General features: G+C 35.8%; 2 protein-coding genes across 3 annotated transcripts; both read right to left on the bottom strand.

Moving 5' to 3' along the window:
* Positions 1–18: 18 nt before the first annotated feature.
* On the bottom strand, positions 19–13,122 carry rcc1l (RCC1 like). 2 transcript variants are annotated; one of them, XM_079872945.1, is made up of 12 exons: positions 12,904–13,122; positions 12,213–12,509; positions 9,041–9,170; positions 8,507–8,635; positions 7,221–7,287; positions 6,764–6,815; positions 5,131–5,215; positions 4,757–4,938; positions 4,490–4,577; positions 2,405–2,578; positions 2,106–2,191; positions 19–1,779 (listed from the first exon to the last, which is right to left on the bottom strand). In XM_079872945.1, exons 2-12 carry the CDS (start codon positions 12,495–12,497, stop codon positions 1,702–1,704), a joined length of 1,356 nt encoding a protein of 451 aa, XP_079729071.1. In that variant the 5' UTR covers positions 12,498–12,509; positions 12,904–13,122; the 3' UTR covers positions 19–1,701. The 2 variants fall into 2 exon arrangements, with proteins under 2 accessions (XP_079729071.1, XP_079729072.1); XM_079872946.1 differs by having other exon boundaries at positions 13,078–13,111.
* Positions 13,123–13,965: 843 nt separating this feature from the next.
* ncf1 (neutrophil cytosolic factor 1) lies at positions 13,966–20,353 on the bottom strand. The gene is made up of 11 exons (XM_079872947.1): positions 20,138–20,353; positions 19,897–19,977; positions 19,326–19,401; positions 17,954–18,119; positions 16,547–16,608; positions 16,328–16,450; positions 16,083–16,190; positions 15,859–15,976; positions 15,629–15,742; positions 15,359–15,522; positions 13,966–14,337 (listed from the first exon to the last, which is right to left on the bottom strand). Exons 1-11 carry the CDS (start codon positions 20,207–20,209, stop codon positions 14,192–14,194), a joined length of 1,230 nt encoding a protein of 409 aa, XP_079729073.1. The 5' UTR covers positions 20,210–20,353; the 3' UTR covers positions 13,966–14,191.
* Positions 20,354–20,894: the final 541 nt, after the last annotated feature.

Genomic DNA, 20,894 nt, shown 5'->3' with positions numbered 1-20,894 from the left:
GAGGAATTTTAATATAACTTTAAATGACTTTTTTTTGTTTTTCCTGAAGTGGCTTGAGACCCAATCTGCTCTTGCATGTCTGCCATTTATATTTAAGGCATCCAACAACACATTTTTCCATTAGAAATGATCAGTTTAAAGACAATATAAATACTGTTCGTTTTCTCACACAAACCGCTCGTTTCGTGTCTTAGGCCATCAATGTGTACTTACGATGGGGAATTGTTTAATTTGGACTCTGTGCATGCTCTTTGAGGTGGTGACCATAGACCTGCATTATATGACTGACAGACAAGAACGGTTTGACCTAAAAATATCAAAATTGAAACTACTGTGGAAACAAAGACACTTACATCTTGGATGCCCTTGAGGTAAGCTAAAACATACCAAAATTTAATTTCAAAGTGAACTATCACTTTAAGTCCCCCTGCAGTCAATAATTTTATGTTTTATTTTAAAATGTACATGATTATGAAGGATAGAGGAATTTTAATATAACTTTAAATGACTTTTTTTTTGTTTTTCCTGAAGTGGCTTGAGACCCAGTCTGCTCTTGCATGTCTGCCATTTATATTTAAGGCATCCAACAACAAATTTTTCCATTAAAAATGATCAGTTTAAGTCCCCCTGTAGTCAATAATTTTATCCTTTAAAACTCATCTTTGATCCCCAAAATGACATTTAAATGTTTTTCCTGTGAAAATAACTAAGGCACAGTTTGAATGTAACTCTACACCCTTGCCTCATTTAGTATACGCAGATCAAAATATCTGATCCACTTGCTCAACGGCAAGTGGAAATGCTGGTTTAATTCAGTCATATTAAGATAGGATTCAGAGGAGGAAGAGTAGTGGTGTTGACTTATGCTTTAAGACAAACCATGTGCAACTTCACATTGTAATAATGTGAAATTCATTACTCCGAACTTGAAAGAACCATTATACTAACAGTTTTAACATTTAGTCACCATGAAATATTGCAGTATTTATTATAAATGACTTATCAGTTTGCCTAATTTTTTTTTTAGGCATTTGCCCTTGTAATCATTAAAATAACTCCCTCCCTCATGCAGCGACATCACTTCTCTGATGGTGCGTTTAGTGGTGTGAGGGCGAGACATGTCACTCAGATGAGATCCACCAATAGCAAACCACAACCATCCAATCAATTCCCCACAGACAAAAGCAAGTCCCGCCCTACATTTTTACTTGTTCAAAACTGTGTCACAATAACTCCACTTCATGCCAAAAAAAGTGCTTTAATTTAAATATACCATTTGTGTAGCCTTCCTTATAGTTTTAAAAACCATGTTTTTTTACAAGAAAAGCAGATGCAGAAACAGCACTGATAATGTGGCTTTAGTTTGAACAGTGTCGACCTCAGGTGATGACGAAATACCAAAACAATGAGGAAACCTCCAAAATGTCAAGTAGCCAACATAAGACTTAATAGGTCTTGCGTTATTTAGGTGTCAGACTCACGTCTATTTTTGAAGTCCACACTGTAAACAGCAGAGGAGGTGTCTTGTTTCTATGTTACCTTAAACGCATCCTTGGCTTGCTTGATGCAGTGAGACATGAAGACTCATCAGTGAGGGCCCTTAACAAGTCCAAAGTTTATGCAGAATAATGAAACTTTGCTTGCTGATGGAGTTCGCTGAAGTCACGCAAGAGAAGATAGCCTGGATCTACAAAGACAGTCTCATATGATGGATTTGACCAGCGCCACCATGTGGTCAACACCGCAAGCAACATCCTTCACGTGTCCCGGCACTGTCACCTAAAACAAATGACAAACATTAGGATAAAGAAATGCATTACATCTAACATCTACTGGGTATAGTGTTGTCAATTTAACATTCATTTATAACAATTCATTAAAAGTAGGATATATTTTGTCTATTTAATGTTTCCGCAATAATGCAGCATGTTGTGATCATTTGGGGGCTTTTCTCAGAAAATATGTATGTGTGGTTAGCTGAGATTCATTTGGATAATTAATCAGCGTGTCACTTAATTAATTTGGTCGAAAAAATTATTGGAAGCACCAGTTTGCAAAATGTTTTCCATGTTAAAAGAAGAAAAGCTGCATTGTTGGCTTCTTACCCTCCACGGAAAATACTGGTCATCATGTTTCCCAATGCCGAGACATCCTCTCACATTCTTACCCCAAACAAACAGCTCACCTCGATCTGAAAACAATATTCATGTAGCAAATAACTCAGCCCTCTATTTACATGGATGCTGGCCAGGAAACAGGCTGGATTTAATACCAACATGGTTATGCAAGCAGGTGTTTTCAGGAGAATGTGTGTTAGCATATTTAAAATGTCTAAAAACTACACAATACTTGATATCTTGAGTGAATTTACAGGCAAAGATAATGTTCAGCTTGAAGTTTTTACCTGTGACTGCTGCAAAGTGATTGAGTCCACAGCGGATGGACGAGACCTTCACACTGGGGTTGAACTCTGACCTCCCGAAAAATGTGGCTGGCACTCTTTCTGGGACAGCAGACTCTGAAAGTTTTGGGCCTTTTCCCAGAATTCCAAAACCCCAAACAAACACATCTCCTTCCTCTACAGAGATTAAATTATTTCATTCATAACATAAGACAAAATTACAAAGCAACATCAATTTGTACTTTTCCACTATAGTTATATGGCAGGTACAATTCAACAATTATGCATTCAGACATTAAAACCCATTGAGCATTCTGAATTATGATTAACCATGTAACCAACATGTCTTTAAAATATGGAAATAAAATATTCAGTTGGTTTATATATAGGTTTTAGGTAAAGCACGGAAGTAAATTCACAAAAATAGATATTTCAAAGTATTGCAATATTTTACCTCATGATACTGTATAATTGGTCACAAAAAACAATATTTTTAGTGTTATGTCTTACGTAAATACTTTTTGGGGGAAATTTAGAGCTGGGATTCCCACACTTGTTAGACAGTCAAATATTATTTAGAATATTGGTTATAAAATATTAGAATAATTAAGAATATTGATCAAAATTATGTAAATATTTAGAATATTGATAAATATACACAATCCCAATAGGGGAAACCCTATGTCTATGACAAGGCAAAACCTGGCATGGTGTCACTACAGTGTCATGATCCACAGTAGATTTAGTCGACTAAAATCTAATGGGTTTGGTTAAATTGTAATGCATTAATTTAGAATTTCTCTAAAATTTCCAAACCCATTGTATATTAGTCCCAGAGAAAACATCTATTAACCTGTTAATATGAATGATTTTAAAAGTTTGAACATGCAATAGAGAGACAAAATGAAACAAAACCACTTCTCCTGAAGTAGAACACGTTTGTTTTTTTTCAATGAATGTGCATTCTTTATAACAACTTGCATACATCATTCTTTATTCTTTCAAGCAAACACATTTATTTGTATGAAGTAAATATAATTCATCCTTATTAAAGCTATTAAAATCAGTGATGCTTTTCTCTTTTTCTTGTGTTGTTCGATTAAGCACAGACGGCATTAGGTTTATTACACACTGCCACTTTAAGACCAAATGTGCGGATCCAACTGCGCCAAATGCACATCCGATATTCTTCTCACAACTGTTTACGTTCTATAAAGACAAAACCGACGGTGTTTACGTGAATACTCTCCAAAACGGACATTTAGACATTATGTTGTGTGTATTTGTCCATTCAGAAAAGAAAAGAAAGAGAAGCTCAATTCAGCATGGTTGCACGCTTCGGGTGTGTTTGAGCGCACAGAAAACCGTACCGAATAGAGCGCTCTTTTGCGTCGTCCCTATTATTCAGATCTATCCATATGTCTGCTCTTTTCTTTCTCCCAGACGTTTACATTTTTGAAGTAAATTTTGAAAAGTACATTTTGTCTTATGAGACAGCACGTGCGCATCTACCACAGACGCAGGATCAGTTCTGACTGGATCTCTTCCCAAATCGTCCCTACCGAACATTTTCGTCTAGTTTTTGTTCGTTGACGAAAATGTAAATAGATTTTCGTTGTAGTTTTTGTCATTCAAAACTGGTTTTTATTTAGTTCTCATCTCGTTTTCATCTGTGAAAGAATGATTATTAAACGAAATGAACACTGGAATATACATATAAATCCTGTAGCGGATCTAGGCAGGTGGAGCTGGAGGAGTTTCAGAGGAACTCTGATAGCACGCTACAGGACTAGCTTTCAGCAAACACTGAACCAGACTGTATGAATGTTAAGCAAGCAATCTCATTGGCTGCAGAATCAGAAGAGGCTTGTGGTTATAGTGAAGACAGTTTGCAGATCTAGAGTTTCTTGACTGAACTAGATATAAATGTAATGTAAATGATTACAAAGTATGGTACTAAATAACTGCCATATTTATATTGTACTTCAGAGAACACAATGGTACAATGTTTTTTAGTTTTTTTGCAAGTGTAATGAATTGTTCCAGGAAACTCTAGGATGTTATGCCTCAATAAGACTGTAATCTTACCGTTCAGTACAGCCACCTGTGTTCCTCCACATGCCGCCTGTCTGACCCGACCCAGACCCCTCAGGGGCAGCAGCCGCGGCGAGCTAATCTGGAAATCAGGCTTTACAAATGAGCTGCACAGCCTGGTACTGTTGTTTGTACACATACTTTTATGTCCATATCAGGATAATTCAATAACAGTGAATGGTCACTTCATTTCTGGTATTTGTTTGCCAGTTGTTGTGCGTGCGTGTGTGTGTGTGTGTGTGTGTGTGTTGACCTCTTTACCTGTGTGGCCTCAGTGACAGAGGCCAGCTGCAGGTACTCAGAGTTTCCCCAACCAAAAACCTGCCCATCTGTGGACACGGCCAAACTACAGTCTCCATATGTGGTCACCTGTTGAACTTTGACCCCAGCCAGATCTCCTCCGACGGGCACCGGACAGGAGGCCTTGTTGTGATGGCCCAGACCTTAAAATACATTCCAGAGACATTAATTGTGAGGGAAGGCTCACATGTTCTCAGCTATGAGTCACCTAGTGTTGTCTGGATACATTTTTTAGAAAACGCCTTTAGGCAGGTTTAATAATGGAGTGCAACAAAAAGAGGGACTGAAATAAAAGAGACGGTCAGAGATAATGACAGACGGATGGTGAAACAAACCTGTTTGTCCATCTGCCCCCCACCCACAGGCATACACCGTTTCTGTTTCTGTTAGAAACAAACTGTGATCCTGCCCACAAGCCACCTACAGGACGAGAGGAGCAGGACAGTTGGAGTGAATCTCACGAAGACAGGTCCAGGTCATATCTCAACCCAGATTCAAAGGAAAATAATAATACATCATATTTTGCTTAAATGAAGGTTCAACAAAAGAAGAAAACGTGAGAGAAATTTGGGTACATTAAGTAGATTAACCATTTGATACTGTTCGCGTGTCGGTAGAAAATGGCTGAAATTTGTTTTTATTTCAATTAAATGCTTGTACTATATTTTAGTTTGATAAAAAAATATATATAGTTCTTTTAGGTGGTTTTATGGTACAAAATTATATTTATGCAATAGTTGTAATCCATTTATTCACTTTTTGAGCTTGGACCTGAAAATTTCATTTCCAATTTTAATTACAATTTAAGTTGTAAAATAAATCAATTTAGAATGATTTAGTGCACAGACTTAAGTTTGGCCTCTTTTTAAAGAAGACACTTGAAGTTGAAAGTGAAAAATATTTCAAAAGTGAACTTGAAAAAAGTTGTTCAAGTACATTTATTGTTATGAAAAATGCACAAGAATACCATTTACAATTTTTTATAAAATAAACATTTTCCAAAACATATTTTACTCTAAAGCTGAGAGAAAATCAAAGCCATAAATCGAAAAACAAGCTGTGTTTTCCGAATTTGAAGTTGATATCTCAAAGAATTTGTTTGTGTGCAGTACCAAATAGGTGAAATTTGTCTCCCATTCATTTCCAATGCGGTCATTTTTGACTGCGAAGTGCGAACAATACAAGATTTTTTTTTTCAGGACCATTTAACATTTTTTAATCATGTCCATGATGTGTGTGTGTGTGTGTGTGTGTGTGTGTGTGTGTGTGTGTGTGTGTGTGTGTTCACACAGCAAGTGCCAAGTTTCGTACCATTATGATGAAGTAAAAATTAAATATATATATAAAAAAAAACGTAAAATCTTTCGGTAAAAAATGAATGAACAGCAGCAGAGGGTTAATAGGAACTATTATTACTACTAAAAATGTTGTGTCTTGCAAACAATATATTATGCATCACATGATTGTCATTGTATTTACCATCACATATGTGACCCTGGACCACAAAACCAGTCACATGGGTAATTTTTTGAAAATGAGATGTATACATCATATGAAAACTGAATAAACAAGCTTTCCATTTGATGTATGGTGTGTTAGGATATGACAATATTTGAAATATTATATACAACTATTTGAAAATCTTGAATCTGAGGGTGCAAAAAAAATCTAAACATTAAAGTTGTCCATTTATGTTTGCGATTTTGCTGCATTCACTCACAAAAAGAAATGTTTTATATATTTACAGTAGAAAATTTACTAAATATCTTTATGGAAAAAGATCTTTACTTAATATCATAATCCTAATGATTTTTGACATAAAAGAAAAATCGATGATTTTGACCCATACAATGTATTGTTGGCTATTGCCACAAATATACCCGTGCGGCTTGTGACCGGTTTTGTGATCCAGGGTCACATATGAATAACCAACATATCATGCTAATAAAGTAAAGTGTCATCACATACCTGGGTGACTCGACTGTCAAAACCCTCAATCTTGTGAACAAGATGACTGCCACTGCAGGGAATATAGGAAAGGGACAGTCATTAGACAGAAATCCTATTCTTAAACAAGTTTTCAGGAAGAAAAAAAGCAGCTTAACCCATATGCTCAGGATTCAGGAATATGTGGATATTAGCAAAGGAAACAAGAGTATGTATATGTGTACTAGAACATCACGTTCTCTGCTTGGATGAAAACGGCCTCTGATGTTGCTGAACATTATTATAAATGAATTATAATCCCAATTCCCCATTATACTGAATAATCATTTCACTCTAAGCAAATCACAAAATATAGCATATCAAAGTAATGCACAGTGGATAATTCAAGGCTAATGGGATCCAGGGAAAGCAATTGTTCATAATGTGAAGTAGTTTCCTTTGGTGCAGAATATTGGACATATGTTGCTGAAGGACAAACCTGTACACTTCATCCTCCACAATCTTCCTCCCACACTGCCCATAAGCATTATTACCCATGCTGAAAACTAATGAGAGAGACAGAGAACGAGAGACATGAAGTACTCATCACACTACAGCACAATTTCATTTAATTTGAAATGGAAATTACCGCAGTTTAAGGCATCTAAATGCTTGGACAGGAATATTTCCTCTAATTCATCTACTGAATCTGAACACCTGTAACTACATCTTTACTACTTGAGTGAAGAGCCAAGGACACAAAAAAAGTGCTTTATAAATGATAATAAATCTTTAAAGATTTACTAACAACTTGCATCTGGATGTAGCTTGTATCATTTTACCTCACACAGACATGCACTTAAAATGTCAATGTTCAAACCGGATTCAGACAATGATGGAGAGACTCAAGAAGAAGTGACAACATGTAGAAGCAACAGGACGTTTCTGAATGGTTAGTTGATGAATTTCTGTAGCTGATGTGTAGTTATCTTCTAGTCATTGATAAGCATATTCTGTCATGATAATCTATAAATCTCGTTCCCGGGGGCGGGGTTTATGTCAATTTTAAGGTTGGTGAGGTCACTAACCCAGGAGGAAGCTCATGTAGTCTCTACCAGCCGTTTGTTGTAGTCCTTAAAAACAATTTCTTTAAAAGAAAATATCTCCCTTTGCTTTGAACTTTGAGCGTTGTAACTTTGCAGATGTTGTTTATGCTCAGACAGCAACATTACACACTAGCTAAAGTTAGAAAAGTGAAATCATAATCAACCACCCCTTTAAGTAGTGCATTTGCTTAAATTTAGCTAATTTCCTGACCATTAATTTGTGGTTAAGACTATTAAACGCTTTGTTTAGCCTTTTTTTTTTTTTTTTTGCCCAGGAGTGCACAACAAAATAACACACACAACGACTTTGATTTTTGATTGGACAACTGGGCTAACAAGCAGATTAGTTTCATCGCACAGCATCTCAAATGTTGGCTTGGTCATTCTGAAATGCCTGAGCAAAAGTCATCAAAATGATTTGGTATAATGACCTTCTAGAACTGTTTCACATGGTCGTCTGCGTGATCTGAGGCGCAAGACATTTATGATGTACAATAAAAGAGCCACAGTTGCTTCCCCGAATGCAGAAACTTTCATTTCTATTACATATATCATACACTAATTTCCCAGCAAGTGACGATTTTGTTCTCTTGAACAAACGATTCTTTATGCGATATTCAAGTTTGCAAATAAGTTAAATTTGCAACATTGGATGGAAACATGGGTAACGTTTGCTCACCTCCCTCAGAGTCAGTGAGCACCAGAGAATGAGCGCGTCCACATGAGACCTGCAGCACTCGTGTCTCCTGAGGGTTCAGCAGCGGGAGAGACACGGGAGACGGTTCCAGGACATACTCATAACTTTTATCTACAAACACAAGACAAAGCACTTGATTTAGGAAAGAAAGTGCTTAAGGAAAAGGTTTCTTGAACGCTGTAATGGTCTCAGTAGATTGGGTGAAGGTTGGAAACTCATTCCATCAAAGAAGAACAGAATGGATCATCAACATCAGCCAGAACATGAATCTTCCCAGGAAGTGAACACTTTCACTACCCTCAAACGTCAGACCAGAACTCAAAAAACACTTTTTAACGTAACAAACCTACTTCCCTAAAAAAAGTACAGGGGTTCTACAGTATTTTTTGAAGTTCCCAGTGATATAGAAAGCATTCTGATCCTTCTGGTATAACAGGAACTTGCTTGTATGGGTAGTTTTTACCAAGAGCATATGAGTTACTAACAGGAATGCAATGGGATTGTGGGGTTTCTTACTTCGGTCATGCTGAGTACGTTGAAAGCCCAGCTGGGAATCTTTGTTAAGGCCCATGCCCCACAGTTTGGTCAGATCTTTGGTATTACAGGCCAGTAAGGTGAAGCCATATCCACAGGCTGCTGAGGAAATCTACCAAAAAAACACACACACAACATACACTACCATTTAAAAGAGTTGGGTTTTTTTAAAAGAAATGTATACTTTTATACAGCAAGGATGCATTAAATGGATCAAAAGTGACAATAAAGAGATTTATAATGTTACAAAAGATTTCTATTTCAAATAGATGCTGCTCTTTTAAACTTTCTATTCATCAAAGAATCCTGAAAAAGAAACAAATTATTAAAGTCGATCAGATTTAAAACACTGCAGCTCTCTAAAGAAATTGGGGGTATGGCTGTACCACATCTTAGAAATTATTTCTACTCTGCACAAATTAAACCCCTGATGAATCTATGTAATACAAACTAGGTGGAAAGACATTGAAGTACTTCTCATGTCAGAACCACCTTTAATGGCAATACTGGGAAATAAAGACTTAGAAAGGACTCTAGGTAAGATTGAAAACCCTTGGTTAAAATCACAATTAAAAATCTGGACGGAGGCTAAACATCAATATAAATTGCACAATAATTTGAAGATAATAAGATGGTGTGCCTACGACCCTGATTTTAAGCCCAATCAAACAGATATTGGATTCCAGAACTGGATATCTAAGGGTATAACAACACATTTCTCATTAATAGATAAAGGTAAAGTGAAAGATTTCCAAACACTTAAAACCAGTTATAATCTGGAGAAACAGGACTTTTACAGATATTTACAGATACGCCATTATCTCAATCAAGAAGTTATTAGATCACTGGATGTGCAGGAAACAGTGCTTCAGGAAATATTGATGGCATACCAGGCAAAAGTTAAAAAAAGTATTGTTTCACGGCTGTATAAGGGATTTATGAATAAACAAACAAATTCAACATTATATGTGAAAACAAAATGGGAAAGGGAAAGTAACATGAAAATAACTGATGAGGAGTGGAATGGTTGCTGCCTATCACAGTGGAAATGTACAAACTCATATTCATGGAAGGAATTTGGTTGGAAATGCTTGATCAGGTTTTTCATTACTCCAAAACAAAAAATATCTGGTTCCGAGGAGGAGACTAAGTGCTGGAGGCAGTGTGGAAGTGAAGATGCCAACCACTGGCATATATTCTGGGATTGTCCAGTTATAAAACAATATTGGATAGAGATACACAAAGATATGGAAAATATTTTTAACATTAAAATACCCTTCAAGTTTAACAATTTTATTTTGGGTAACACAGACTTTTTACCGGATCATGCAAAGTATCTGTTCAGAATTTTAATTATTGCATGTAAGAAAACTGTAACCAGACACTGGCTCCTCCATGATCCCCCTACTCTGGAAATATGGATAGAATGTGTTAATGAAATCTACCAGATGGAAAGACTAACATTTTCACTCCGTTTGCAGATGAATAAATTTGTAATTTTATGGTCAAAATGGGTATCCTATATTAATCAAACACTACATGCAGGAATGTTGTCTTGATTATTTTCAAGATATTGGTAATCAAGGATTACTTCTATTGTACTTTTTTTTTTTTTTTTTTTCTTCATAATTGTGTTTTGTTGTATTTCACTTCTATACGTATTAGAGATTTGTCATATAGTAATGCACCCTTTGTTTTATGTTTTAATGTGTTCGTTATATTTACAAAAATCGGAATGTTGGGAATGGAGAACTGTGGTCTTGATCACAGACTGGAACTGTGACCATGTGGTAAATGTAAACCTGGATATTGTATCACTCCCAATGTTTCAAAAATAAAGAATAAAAAAAAAAAAAAATTATTAAAGTCAAGAAAATCAAGCTTTTAATGTTGTTTATATGTCTATGCGGTGTTTTTAATATATGCTTTAAAAGAAACCATAAGCAAATTCATAAGTCGGCACCATTGCTGAGTATTTTCTCTTTAAAACTGCAGTGAACCAAACACACGGTTTGAAAATCGTTTCTGACGTCACAAACTACCTTGTAACCAATCACGTCAACGAGTGAGAGGTGTGAGTGAGTGGAGGCGGGCTAATTTGCATATTCATAGAACCATGTAAACTAATTGAGGCAAGGGTGCAGAGTTGCATTCAAGCTATTTTAAGGAATGAAGGAGGAAAACATTTTTAAATATGTAATTTTGGTAAACAAAGATGAGTTTTAAGGGATAGAATTATTGACTACTGGGGACTTTAAGTAAAATAAGTAATAATATTTCACAGTAATACTTTTTTTATCAAATAAATGCAGCTTTGGTGAGCATAAGAGACTTCTTTCAATACATAAAAAATATTTTATTAAATATCTATGGAGTAAAGATCTTAAGATTCACCAGTCTGATATTGATGGGAATACTGTATGGAATAATTTGACGTCAGCTTCCAGAAATCCAAATCATCAAAATATTCATTTTAACTTTGTTCATCGATTATATTGCACCTTGGAAACTTTTTCAGGTTAAGAGGTCTTCTTTACCAAACTGTCAACGGTGCTCTCAACAGCCAATTGTGGTTTGGTCTTGTGAATGGGGTTTGTAACTTTTAGGAAGCTATTTCATAGGCTTTGTCTGGGTTATTAAATAGAAATTTCTTAAGGTGTGTTATTGAATGATAGCTCAACCTTGTATAACGCATATGGCTTGTAGGACTTACAGCAGCAAAGAAGATGATCTCTCAGCAATGGAAGAATGCCCAGGTCTTATCTTTAAAACAGTGGTATATGGAGTTCTTGGACATTGCATATATGGAACTATCAGTGGCTCGATGTAATAGTGCAAAAGAAGAAAATGTCAATGTGTGGCTGACCATACTTGATGGAATTAAGTTGTATCTTTGAGGGTATTATTATTATTATATTATTAATATTTTTATTTATTTAAAAGAGTGTTTGGATTGGAATACATATGTTGTATGTCAGGGTTAAGTCTGGATGGGGAAGATTATGTTTATGGCTGTTGTCTATGTATATGGCTTTGAATTTGCAATGAATGAAAATGTAATAAATAAATAAAAATGTGAACATTAGTGTAAAAGATAGAAAACCCATTCCAAATATTTTTGCCAATTCTTGTTAAAGCTAGGGTAGGACATAACCTTCTGTTCAGTATCCAGACGGTACGGTGTGAGCTGGTACTTCCTGGGCTTTTTCCTGCCACTGTCCGGCACAACAAAGCTTGGGATCCCTAAAGCTCCCGTGTAGCTGAAGCCCCACACAAACACCTTCTCTTGGGGCTTCCTGTGCTGACCCACATACTGGAACACAGGGGTGTCATCCTGCTGCTCCCGCTTCCTCGGGGAGCCAATGGGTCGTGTGGCATACGCACGGAGACCCAGATGAAAACCATGACGGCCACAGGAGCGCATGTTGACTACAGCCATTGTGACAGTCACCTGTATCAAATACAAAATAAATTCTGTTATACTTAATACCAATACTGAATATTAGGCAAATGAAGAGAATTTTCCAACACTAACAAATGGTATGAATTATTTTTAAATTATTTTTTTGGACATGTATGTACCATGTCAATTCCATATTCTCTGAAGTACCTTGGAACAGCATGTAAATACCATAAATATGGTGATCACAATACAAAATGTAATACTACCATTATTTTCTGGACATGGCACCATTGTATTCTTGGAGATACCATGGTGTACCTTGTAAATACCACGGTACATGAGTTTCACTACTACGATATATATCAACACTGTATTAGCATATCACACCAGAGTATTTTTGTACTCTATTTTGTTTGGAGGTGAACTCGTTACAGTTACTCACCGCCCAAAGATCGGAAAATCCTCTATAATATGTTTAACAAGTTGTTTAAAATACTTCTTGTCAAATAATATGATTCAGACATGCGCATATCTGTACATCTGTAAACAGCGAAATAAAAAATAAACGGTAAAATAATGTGAATAAAGTCCACTCTGTGTTTTATGCTGCTCTAACATGTTTTCCATGGAGGCGGCCATGACAGTCTCCGCGCGCACTGACGCATGACGCGCATGACGCATGACGTACACACGCAAGCTAGTAGTGTAATGTTCGAAATAACCTGTAGGTGACGGACGTTTCCCGTGTTTTCAAGTAAGTGCAAAAGTGCATCGTCATGGCATTGTTTTACTGATTCCAAATTACATAACAAAAATTGTAGTTGGTAATGTAATCTAGATTATTCGTTTTTGGTAATGTATTCTGACTACTTTTAGTTAACTTTTGACCAAACTCGTTTATCACTGATTTAAATAGGATGATCTTAAAAAGATTTATATAAAAATCAATACATAAATATAAAGAGAAGGAAAACATATTCCTTTGTTTTCAACAATATGCAGTGTATTAAATATTAGGCCTACTCATCAAGTAGGCTATAGGCCATAGGCCATAGGCCATAATGGAACTGCAAGGGGGTTTAATCAAAAGCTATTAAGTAATTAAGTCATACAAATTTTAAATTCAAATAAATACCTTTAAAATAAAAACAATTAAAATAAAACATTCACTGAAAAAGATTTGTTTACCTGCATGTCATGTGAGCATTAACCTAGATCAGAGAACTGTGAACTTAATTAAATTAGTATTTTTATTTATTTATTATTGACTTGATCAAATTTATTAACTTAAAATCTAAGCGCTTACTTCAAGTAAATATATTAGGTCAAAAAAAGTTCAGCTGACAAAAAAGTTGGGGAATCCATGCATTGCATGTAAATAAGGAAATCAGGCGTTGCTATGTGGCAGTGTTGAGAAAACACTTCTTAAAAGTGATTTGTGTAATGGTGTGATCAAATGCTGTCAAATCTGACCATCTCACAGCACCAAGGGAATTTCTTTTTGATTTCATATCACCACGCATTTCATTTGCAAATGCATATGTATTTATTTATTTATCACTGTTTACAGAAACATTAAAAATAGGGTTATACACAGTAAGTCATAAAAACACACACACATAAACATAGCTTATAACAGGTTCTGGGCTAAGCAGGAATGAACAGATTATTTGTATATACAAGTATCTGAATGCCTGTTAACATTATTAGCACATTATCGTTGAATAATTTCAGTCGGCCTCATGTATGCTGACTCTCTTGCATGTGTTCTCAGTGCAGCGCTCCAGAATGAGCTGAGGACTGGGCCGAGGAGGAATGACTGGGATACTTTTACCCAGTTCTTCTGCTTGAGGAGAGCTGGATTTTGCAATGTTCTCTACATAAACACAAACATAATACAGCATGTCAGCAGGTTTGAGATTTGTGTCCACCAGATCTACATATCTGGTGGTTAATGCATTAATGTTACTTACAGCCACATAAAAGAAGCATGAAGTGAACAGTCAGTTACTTTGTGAGGAAATAATGGACATAATTCAATAAATCAATAAGGACAATAAGGACTAAAATAAGGTCTGATTTGTTAATGCATGAACTATGCTAGTTATCACAAACTAACAATGAATAATACTTTTACAGCATCTATTAATTCTAATTCATGTTAATCTCAACGTTTACTAATACAGTTTTAAGATCAAAAGTTGTATCAGTTAACATGAGTTAATGTACTATGAGCATGACCATTTTTATTCACTAACAAGTAATGATGTAAGTATATATTGGTAACTGATGTTATCAGATGAAAATGTATTGTAAAGTGTAACCAAAAAGTAAATGTTTATGAAATAATATAATATATAATTAATGTAAATGCTGCAATCATTAGACAACATTAATATTACAAAAAAGATGTTATGTATTTTACAATGGTCCCATTTAATATAACCATTTCCAGATCTATTTATCTATCATATATTGTGCTAATATACTTTATTCCACATTATATAATAATAATTAAATCAATTTTAAATTCATTATTTTATTTTTTATTTTATTAATGTTTATATTTAATTATTTTGTTTATATTCATCACTATAAATATGTATGTGTGTATATGTATATATATATATGTGTGTGTGTGTGTGTGTGTGTGTATGTATGTATATATATATATATATATATATATATATATATATATATTAGTGCTGTCAAATCAATCTAACATAAAAGTTTGAGTTCATATAATATATGTGTATATATATATATTCTATTTATATATGTGTGTGTGTGTGTGTGTGTGTGTGTGTGTGTGCATGTTTGGTTGTTTGTTTATTCAAGTCTGTCTGCTATGTCCCACTATAAGGCACTAGACATATTTCTTTATGGAGAACACACACCTCTGTCTGTCTTCCTCTCCTGCAGTGGAGATCGTGTCACACTGGAATGGGAGTTTAGTCTTCCTCGCTGCTGTAAGAACCGTCGGCTCTGTCTCCGATAGGTGTCCTGACTGAGACGCCGACGTCCAGTGGGATGGATGCTCTGGGCGTTGCGTATGGTAGATCTGTTGGCCCAAATGAAAAAATGATTACATATTTTGATATTTTTTGTGAAGTATGATCAGCCAAAGTGTTCAGTTATTGTAATGTGGTGTTTTATTTTTGCTGTACCTTCTTGGTGGTGGTGTTGCTCTACTGACCACATTCCTCTCAGCATCCACCTCTTTCTTCTCTCCCGTCCTGCACAGGAACAGGGATGGGTAGTAGCCTGTATCGTCTCCTTTCCTGCATGAGAATTTTTTTTTTCAGACATTTGGGAATGTGATTCAATTATGAATCATCAAATGACTGCGAGCATTTCGATTGTTATGACACACCATGAAGTAAAAGTTGACTCATACCTGACCACCCACCACCCATCTAGAGGTTTATGGATGACCTCAATCATCTCTCCTGCCTGGAGAGTCAGCTCATCCTCTTCGGCAGCTTTATAGCCTTTAATGGTTTTATAGAGCTCTCCTGTTGTGGGTAAATATCATCAGCATAATTCAAACAGCACAATTAATCGCTCCCAAAATAGTGTTTTGGGACTCATATCAGTGGCATTATGGCAATACACACCGACCTTCATAATTAGGCTCTGGTTCCTCGGATTCATCCGCTCCATCCAGTGGCTCTAAGTATGAAGCAGGAACCCAGCCTCTCTTGGACTCACACTGACAAAACCACCAGCCTGTAAACATCAGATCACACATCAGACCACCTTTACACTTTACTGTTATTCTAAAATGTGCAAAGAGAATAAGGGTATTATGAGTAGGTATGTGTGTGGGATGGATGGATGGATGGATGGATGGATTTTTCCCTCACCATTTTGGCTTTTCTCCACAATGTCCACCATATCTCCCATCTTTAGGGTGAGCTCGTACTTTGAGCTCTTGCTGTAGTCTGCGATCACTCTGTAGCTCTCAAGCATAATTGGCCCTGTGATTTCTGAACAAAGAACAGCAGATATAAAACCTGTCGGGAAATGGCATAAGGTATTTTGCAATTAAATGATATCATCAGAAACAGGAAAGCTGGTCTCACCTGATGTGGTGTTGCTCCGTGCTCTGTTTGTGGACATAATGAAGGTCTCGTTTCTTTTGTATCTATAGAAAGAAATATATTTCTGAAAATACTGCATTCTTAAATTCTTAAAAGTTGATCAACTTTTGCAGATGAGATCTTTTTTTTGGCCTTTTTAATTCATAGTACAAAGCAGATAGGATACAACACAGGAAGGACAGCACAATCTCATGGCAATTCGTAACTACTTTACGTTTTGGCAAATTGGTGGATAATTCATATGAATTCGTACGATCTCGTTTGTACATTTTCTAACACCCCAATGACGGGTATGTTTTTCTAACAATCATACATCTTTGTAAGATTGACATCGTACAAATTCATAAGAAATCGGCACCTATAGTCAAATGTTTTCTGGCAAGCCGTTTTAGCTTAAATTGTACCCAGCGTTACTCATCGTAATTGCATTTTTACTAGTAAGAATTACAATTACAGAGCTCTACAATTCAATTATTACTAGTAAGAATTACAATTACAGAGCTCTCTAATTCAGTTCTTACTAGTAACAATTCCAATTAGAGAGCTCTACAAATGAATTTTTACTAGTCATATGTCTCCATTGACTTCCATTCATTTTTAATTACAGAGCTCTACAATTGAATTGTTACTAGTAAAAATACGAATTAAAGATATGTATAATTGCAGAGCTCTGTAACTGAATTAAAGAGCTCTGAAATTGCATTCTTACTAGTAACAACTGAATTAGAGAGCTCTCTAATTGGAATTGTTACTAGTAATATTAGGATTAGAGAGCTCTCTATTTAAATTCTTACTAGTAACAATTCAATTGTACAGCTCCGTAATTAAAAATGAATGGAAGTCAATGGAGACATATGACTAGTAAAAATTGATTTGTAGAGCTCTCTAATTGGAATTGTTACTAGTAAGAACTGAATTAGAGAGCTCTGTAATTGTAATTCTTACTAGTAATAATTGAATTAGAGAGCTCTCTAATTGTAATTGCTACTAGTAAGAATTGAATTGTAGAGCTCTCTAATTGAATTCTTACTAGTAAAAATGCAATTACGACGAGTAACACTGGGTACAATTTAAGCTAAAACGGCTTGCCATAGTTTTCCCGTAAGAACGGGGTCAGCCCTATGTTCCCACATTTCTAAGAATTTTTTTTTTTTTTAACGATTTGTCTAAACCCCAGTTACGGGTAGGTTTAGGGGTGGGGTCAGGGGTAGGCCATTTGTGGGAACATAGGGCTGTGGGAACATAGACATGCTCCCGTAAGAACAGATTGTGAGGGGACATGATCAGCAAACATCATGAGCAATATTTGAGCATTGCCCATATAAACACTTAAAGCATTAGAATGTGAACCACTATCCCACATCTCTGAGTTTAAGCAGACAGTCTTACGGGTGTGGTGCTGGTGGAGTTTCATCTTCAAGCCTCATTTTGAAGAAGTCACAAACGAGCTGACAGCGAGAGATCTTCTTCGGCAGGTTGAGAAGGGAACGAAAGTATTCAGCAAGAGTCACCTGCCTCGTCTCGGTCGTTTTCTGGTTGTCCAGCCATCTAGGAGCTGAGAGAGATTGAATTACAGATCGTCAAGTCAAGCCACCTTCATTTATATCGATTATATTTACAATACAGATTGTTTCAAAGCAGCTTTACAGTGATAACAGGATAATAATGCAACAAAGTTTGTTTCTTCTATACAGCAGATCTGGAAGAAAATAGCGTGACAGTCCTGCTTAAAGGGTAACTAAACACTAAAACAACTTGTTTTAGTTAATGATCTTTAAGACTGGGGCTTTATTAATGCTGTTCATTGATTCGAGTATTTTTTTGTTGTTGTTGGGTTTAAAGTGTTTTAATTCAACAATGGTGTAAAAACGTCTTGAGTGCTGCCCTCTTCAGGTTGAACGGTGGCTACTGCAGTTGAATTTTCCTATTGGAAGTTGTGGTACCCTGTCAGAGGGTACCAGCTAACCACGCCCTTGCCTACAGGAGAGAGACACGGCATCTCAGATGCATATATATATATATATATATATATAAATGAATTAAATTAATAAAAATGAAAAAAAATTATATATAAATAGCCACTCTGGAGAAAACAGTGATGTCATCGTCCAGCTCAGTTCAGGTCTTATATAATGGTGTCTATGCAAGTTGATCAATAATATTGTTGAGTATTAAGTGTCCCCCAACTAAGCAAGCCAAAAGTGACAGAAGTCAGGCTGGATTGGAACATTCAGAATATTATCCAGTTCGATCCTCAGATGCAATGTTGCACTTGTGTTGTCTTAATACAGGAACTGTGGTATGACCATGTTGCACAAACTCTTTTAAGACACTTTTTAATGTTACAATAGCCTATCTGTATCTTTCCTGCCACATTGGAAAGTCCAAAGAAAGTACAGCTTATCAGCATCCGTTGCAATATCCCCTATGAAATAAAATAGTTTGCAGAACTGAAACTCAAACTAAAAGAAAACAAAACAAGAAGCCAAATCATTGTATCACATGCCAATAGAAAAGGTGTTAGGCAGCTTTCATGAACTCTATACAGTCTGACATGCTTGACGTGAAGCAGGTGTTTCCTCTTCTGATAGGAACACTGAGACCGAAAACTTATTTCTGTATTTTCTGAAAAATGAAACCGTCACACCATGATGGCACATTTATTGCTGGCTGGTCTTTAGCTTCTGTAAATCATTTATGATGCCACATTTTTTCTTTCTGAAAGACATTTACTGTAAAAAGTGACAGTAAAGACATGTACCTGGTAATGTGGGAATGATTCTGTCATTTGCGTCAATGTCTCCTGCCTCAATAGGGAACATTTCCTTTAGCGTTTTCTGTAAAGGACATTTTTTGTTAAAAAAAACAAGCTTTTGCATTCAATTTTATCTATCTACTTGTTGCAGACTGATTACATGTTGCAGAAAAACATTCGGTAAAAGTTTACAATAAGGTTCCATTTGTTAAGATTAGTTAGTGAACATGAACAAACAATGAAAAATACTTATTAATCTTAGTTATTGTTAATTGCAAATATTTCCTAATACATTTTTAAAGCCAAAAGTGGTTTATTTAATGGTTTGGACCTAATAATGAATAGTTGTACTTTTAATTACAGTTGTAACAAATGTATTGTTGTTAGTTAATGTTAGTTAATGCCCTAATAGGTCCTTATTGTAAAGTGTTACCATACTTAATATAAATGTGACAAAGCGTGACTACAAATACAGGAAATGCTTGCAGCAATGAAAATTAAATCAGTTAGACAAAAGGGAAATGTAACACTCTACCACCATACTTTCAAACTGTAGAAAACTGAAAAAGAGACTTACATGAAATGTGTGGATTTCTGGATAGCGTCTGTACACCAGCTTTTCAGACTGATCACTCCATTTAACCAGGAGCATGTACACCTTTAGAAAAAAAATATATTTATTTTCTCTTATAGAAAAATAACTGTAATCATCATAGCACTCGTTCATTATGTATAGCATACAGTGTCAACGCACCACAATAATGTGTAAAATATGAAATATCATGTGTGAAATGCTGCTTTTGGATTAGTTTACTTACATAGTGCTGGCTAGGAAAGAATCTTTTCTCAAAGCCCAACAGTTCCACATGTCGCACATAAGATTCAGCCATCCTGCAGAACAGAGGTCTGACCGCGGGCGAGGGTTATGATGATCTGAGCTGTTATGATCTGATCACCGCTGGGGTTTATAGAGTTATATGGACTATGACCGTGGGAGGGGCGACCTGCACCAAACACTTCCTATTCCACAAACCCTGATGAGGAAATACCGATAGAAAATTCCAGAAATAGTTCTGTGTTTAACATTTTACAGTAAGTAAGGGATAATGTAACTTATAGAGAGGCGGTTGTTATAGCGAATAACAAGCCCGACAGGCTGAACGAGACCCCGACGCGAAGCGGAGGGGTCTTGACAGCCTGAAGGGCTTGTTATTCGCTATAACGACCGCCTCTCTATACATTATCCCGCTTATTACATGGCTACCTACAAAATAAATAAATAATTTGACACGAATTATTGATTTAAAAAGGAGTTTATTGATTTAAAAACGATTGTATTGCTTCCGCCAAAGAAAATAGTCCGTTCCGCGTCCATAGCAACGCGCTGTTTTTCATGGCAACGGTCTGTTATACTCCGCAGCGGTCTGTTATAAAGAAATAACAGACCGCATTCTACATTGGAATTCAGCCAAGCCATGTAATAAGTGTAGTTAACGTTATGTATGATAATTAACCAATGATATGATGTACACTGCACACTATAATACAAAATATTATGTAATACATGCAATGGAA

The sequence above is a fragment of the Squalius cephalus genome (assembly GCF_949319135.1).
Source record: "Squalius cephalus genome assembly, chromosome: 5".
NCBI lineage: Eukaryota > Metazoa > Chordata > Actinopteri > Cypriniformes > Leuciscidae > Squalius > Squalius cephalus.
The sequence above is the reverse complement of the archived record's forward strand: the minus strand, read 5'-3'. Positions and strand labels throughout refer to the sequence as shown.

Bases quoted from the DNA above. Each gene is read 5' to 3' on its own strand.
- rcc1l (XM_079872945.1), bottom strand. From the start codon at position 12,497: ATGGCTGTAGTCAACATGCGCTCCTGTGGCCGTCATGGTTTTCATCTG. The intron at 4,939-5,130 runs GTTTGTTTCACC...ATGTATTTTAAG, and splicing joins GGGGGCAGATGGACAAACAG to GTCTGGGCCATCACAACAAG. The intron at 2,579-4,489 runs GTAAGATTACAG...TAATCTCTGTAG, and splicing joins ACAGGTGGCTGTACTGAACG to AGGAAGGAGATGTGTTTGTT.
- ncf1 (XM_079872947.1), bottom strand. From the start codon at position 20,209: ATGGCTGAATCTTATGTGCGACATGTGGAACTGTTGGGCTTTGAGAAA. The intron at 18,120-19,325 runs GTACATGTCTTT...AATCTCTCTCAG, and splicing joins AATCATTCCCACATTACCAG to CTCCTAGATGGCTGGACAAC. The intron at 16,191-16,327 runs GTGAGGGAAAAA...TGATGTTTACAG, and splicing joins TGTGGAGAAAAGCCAAAATG to GCTGGTGGTTTTGTCAGTGT.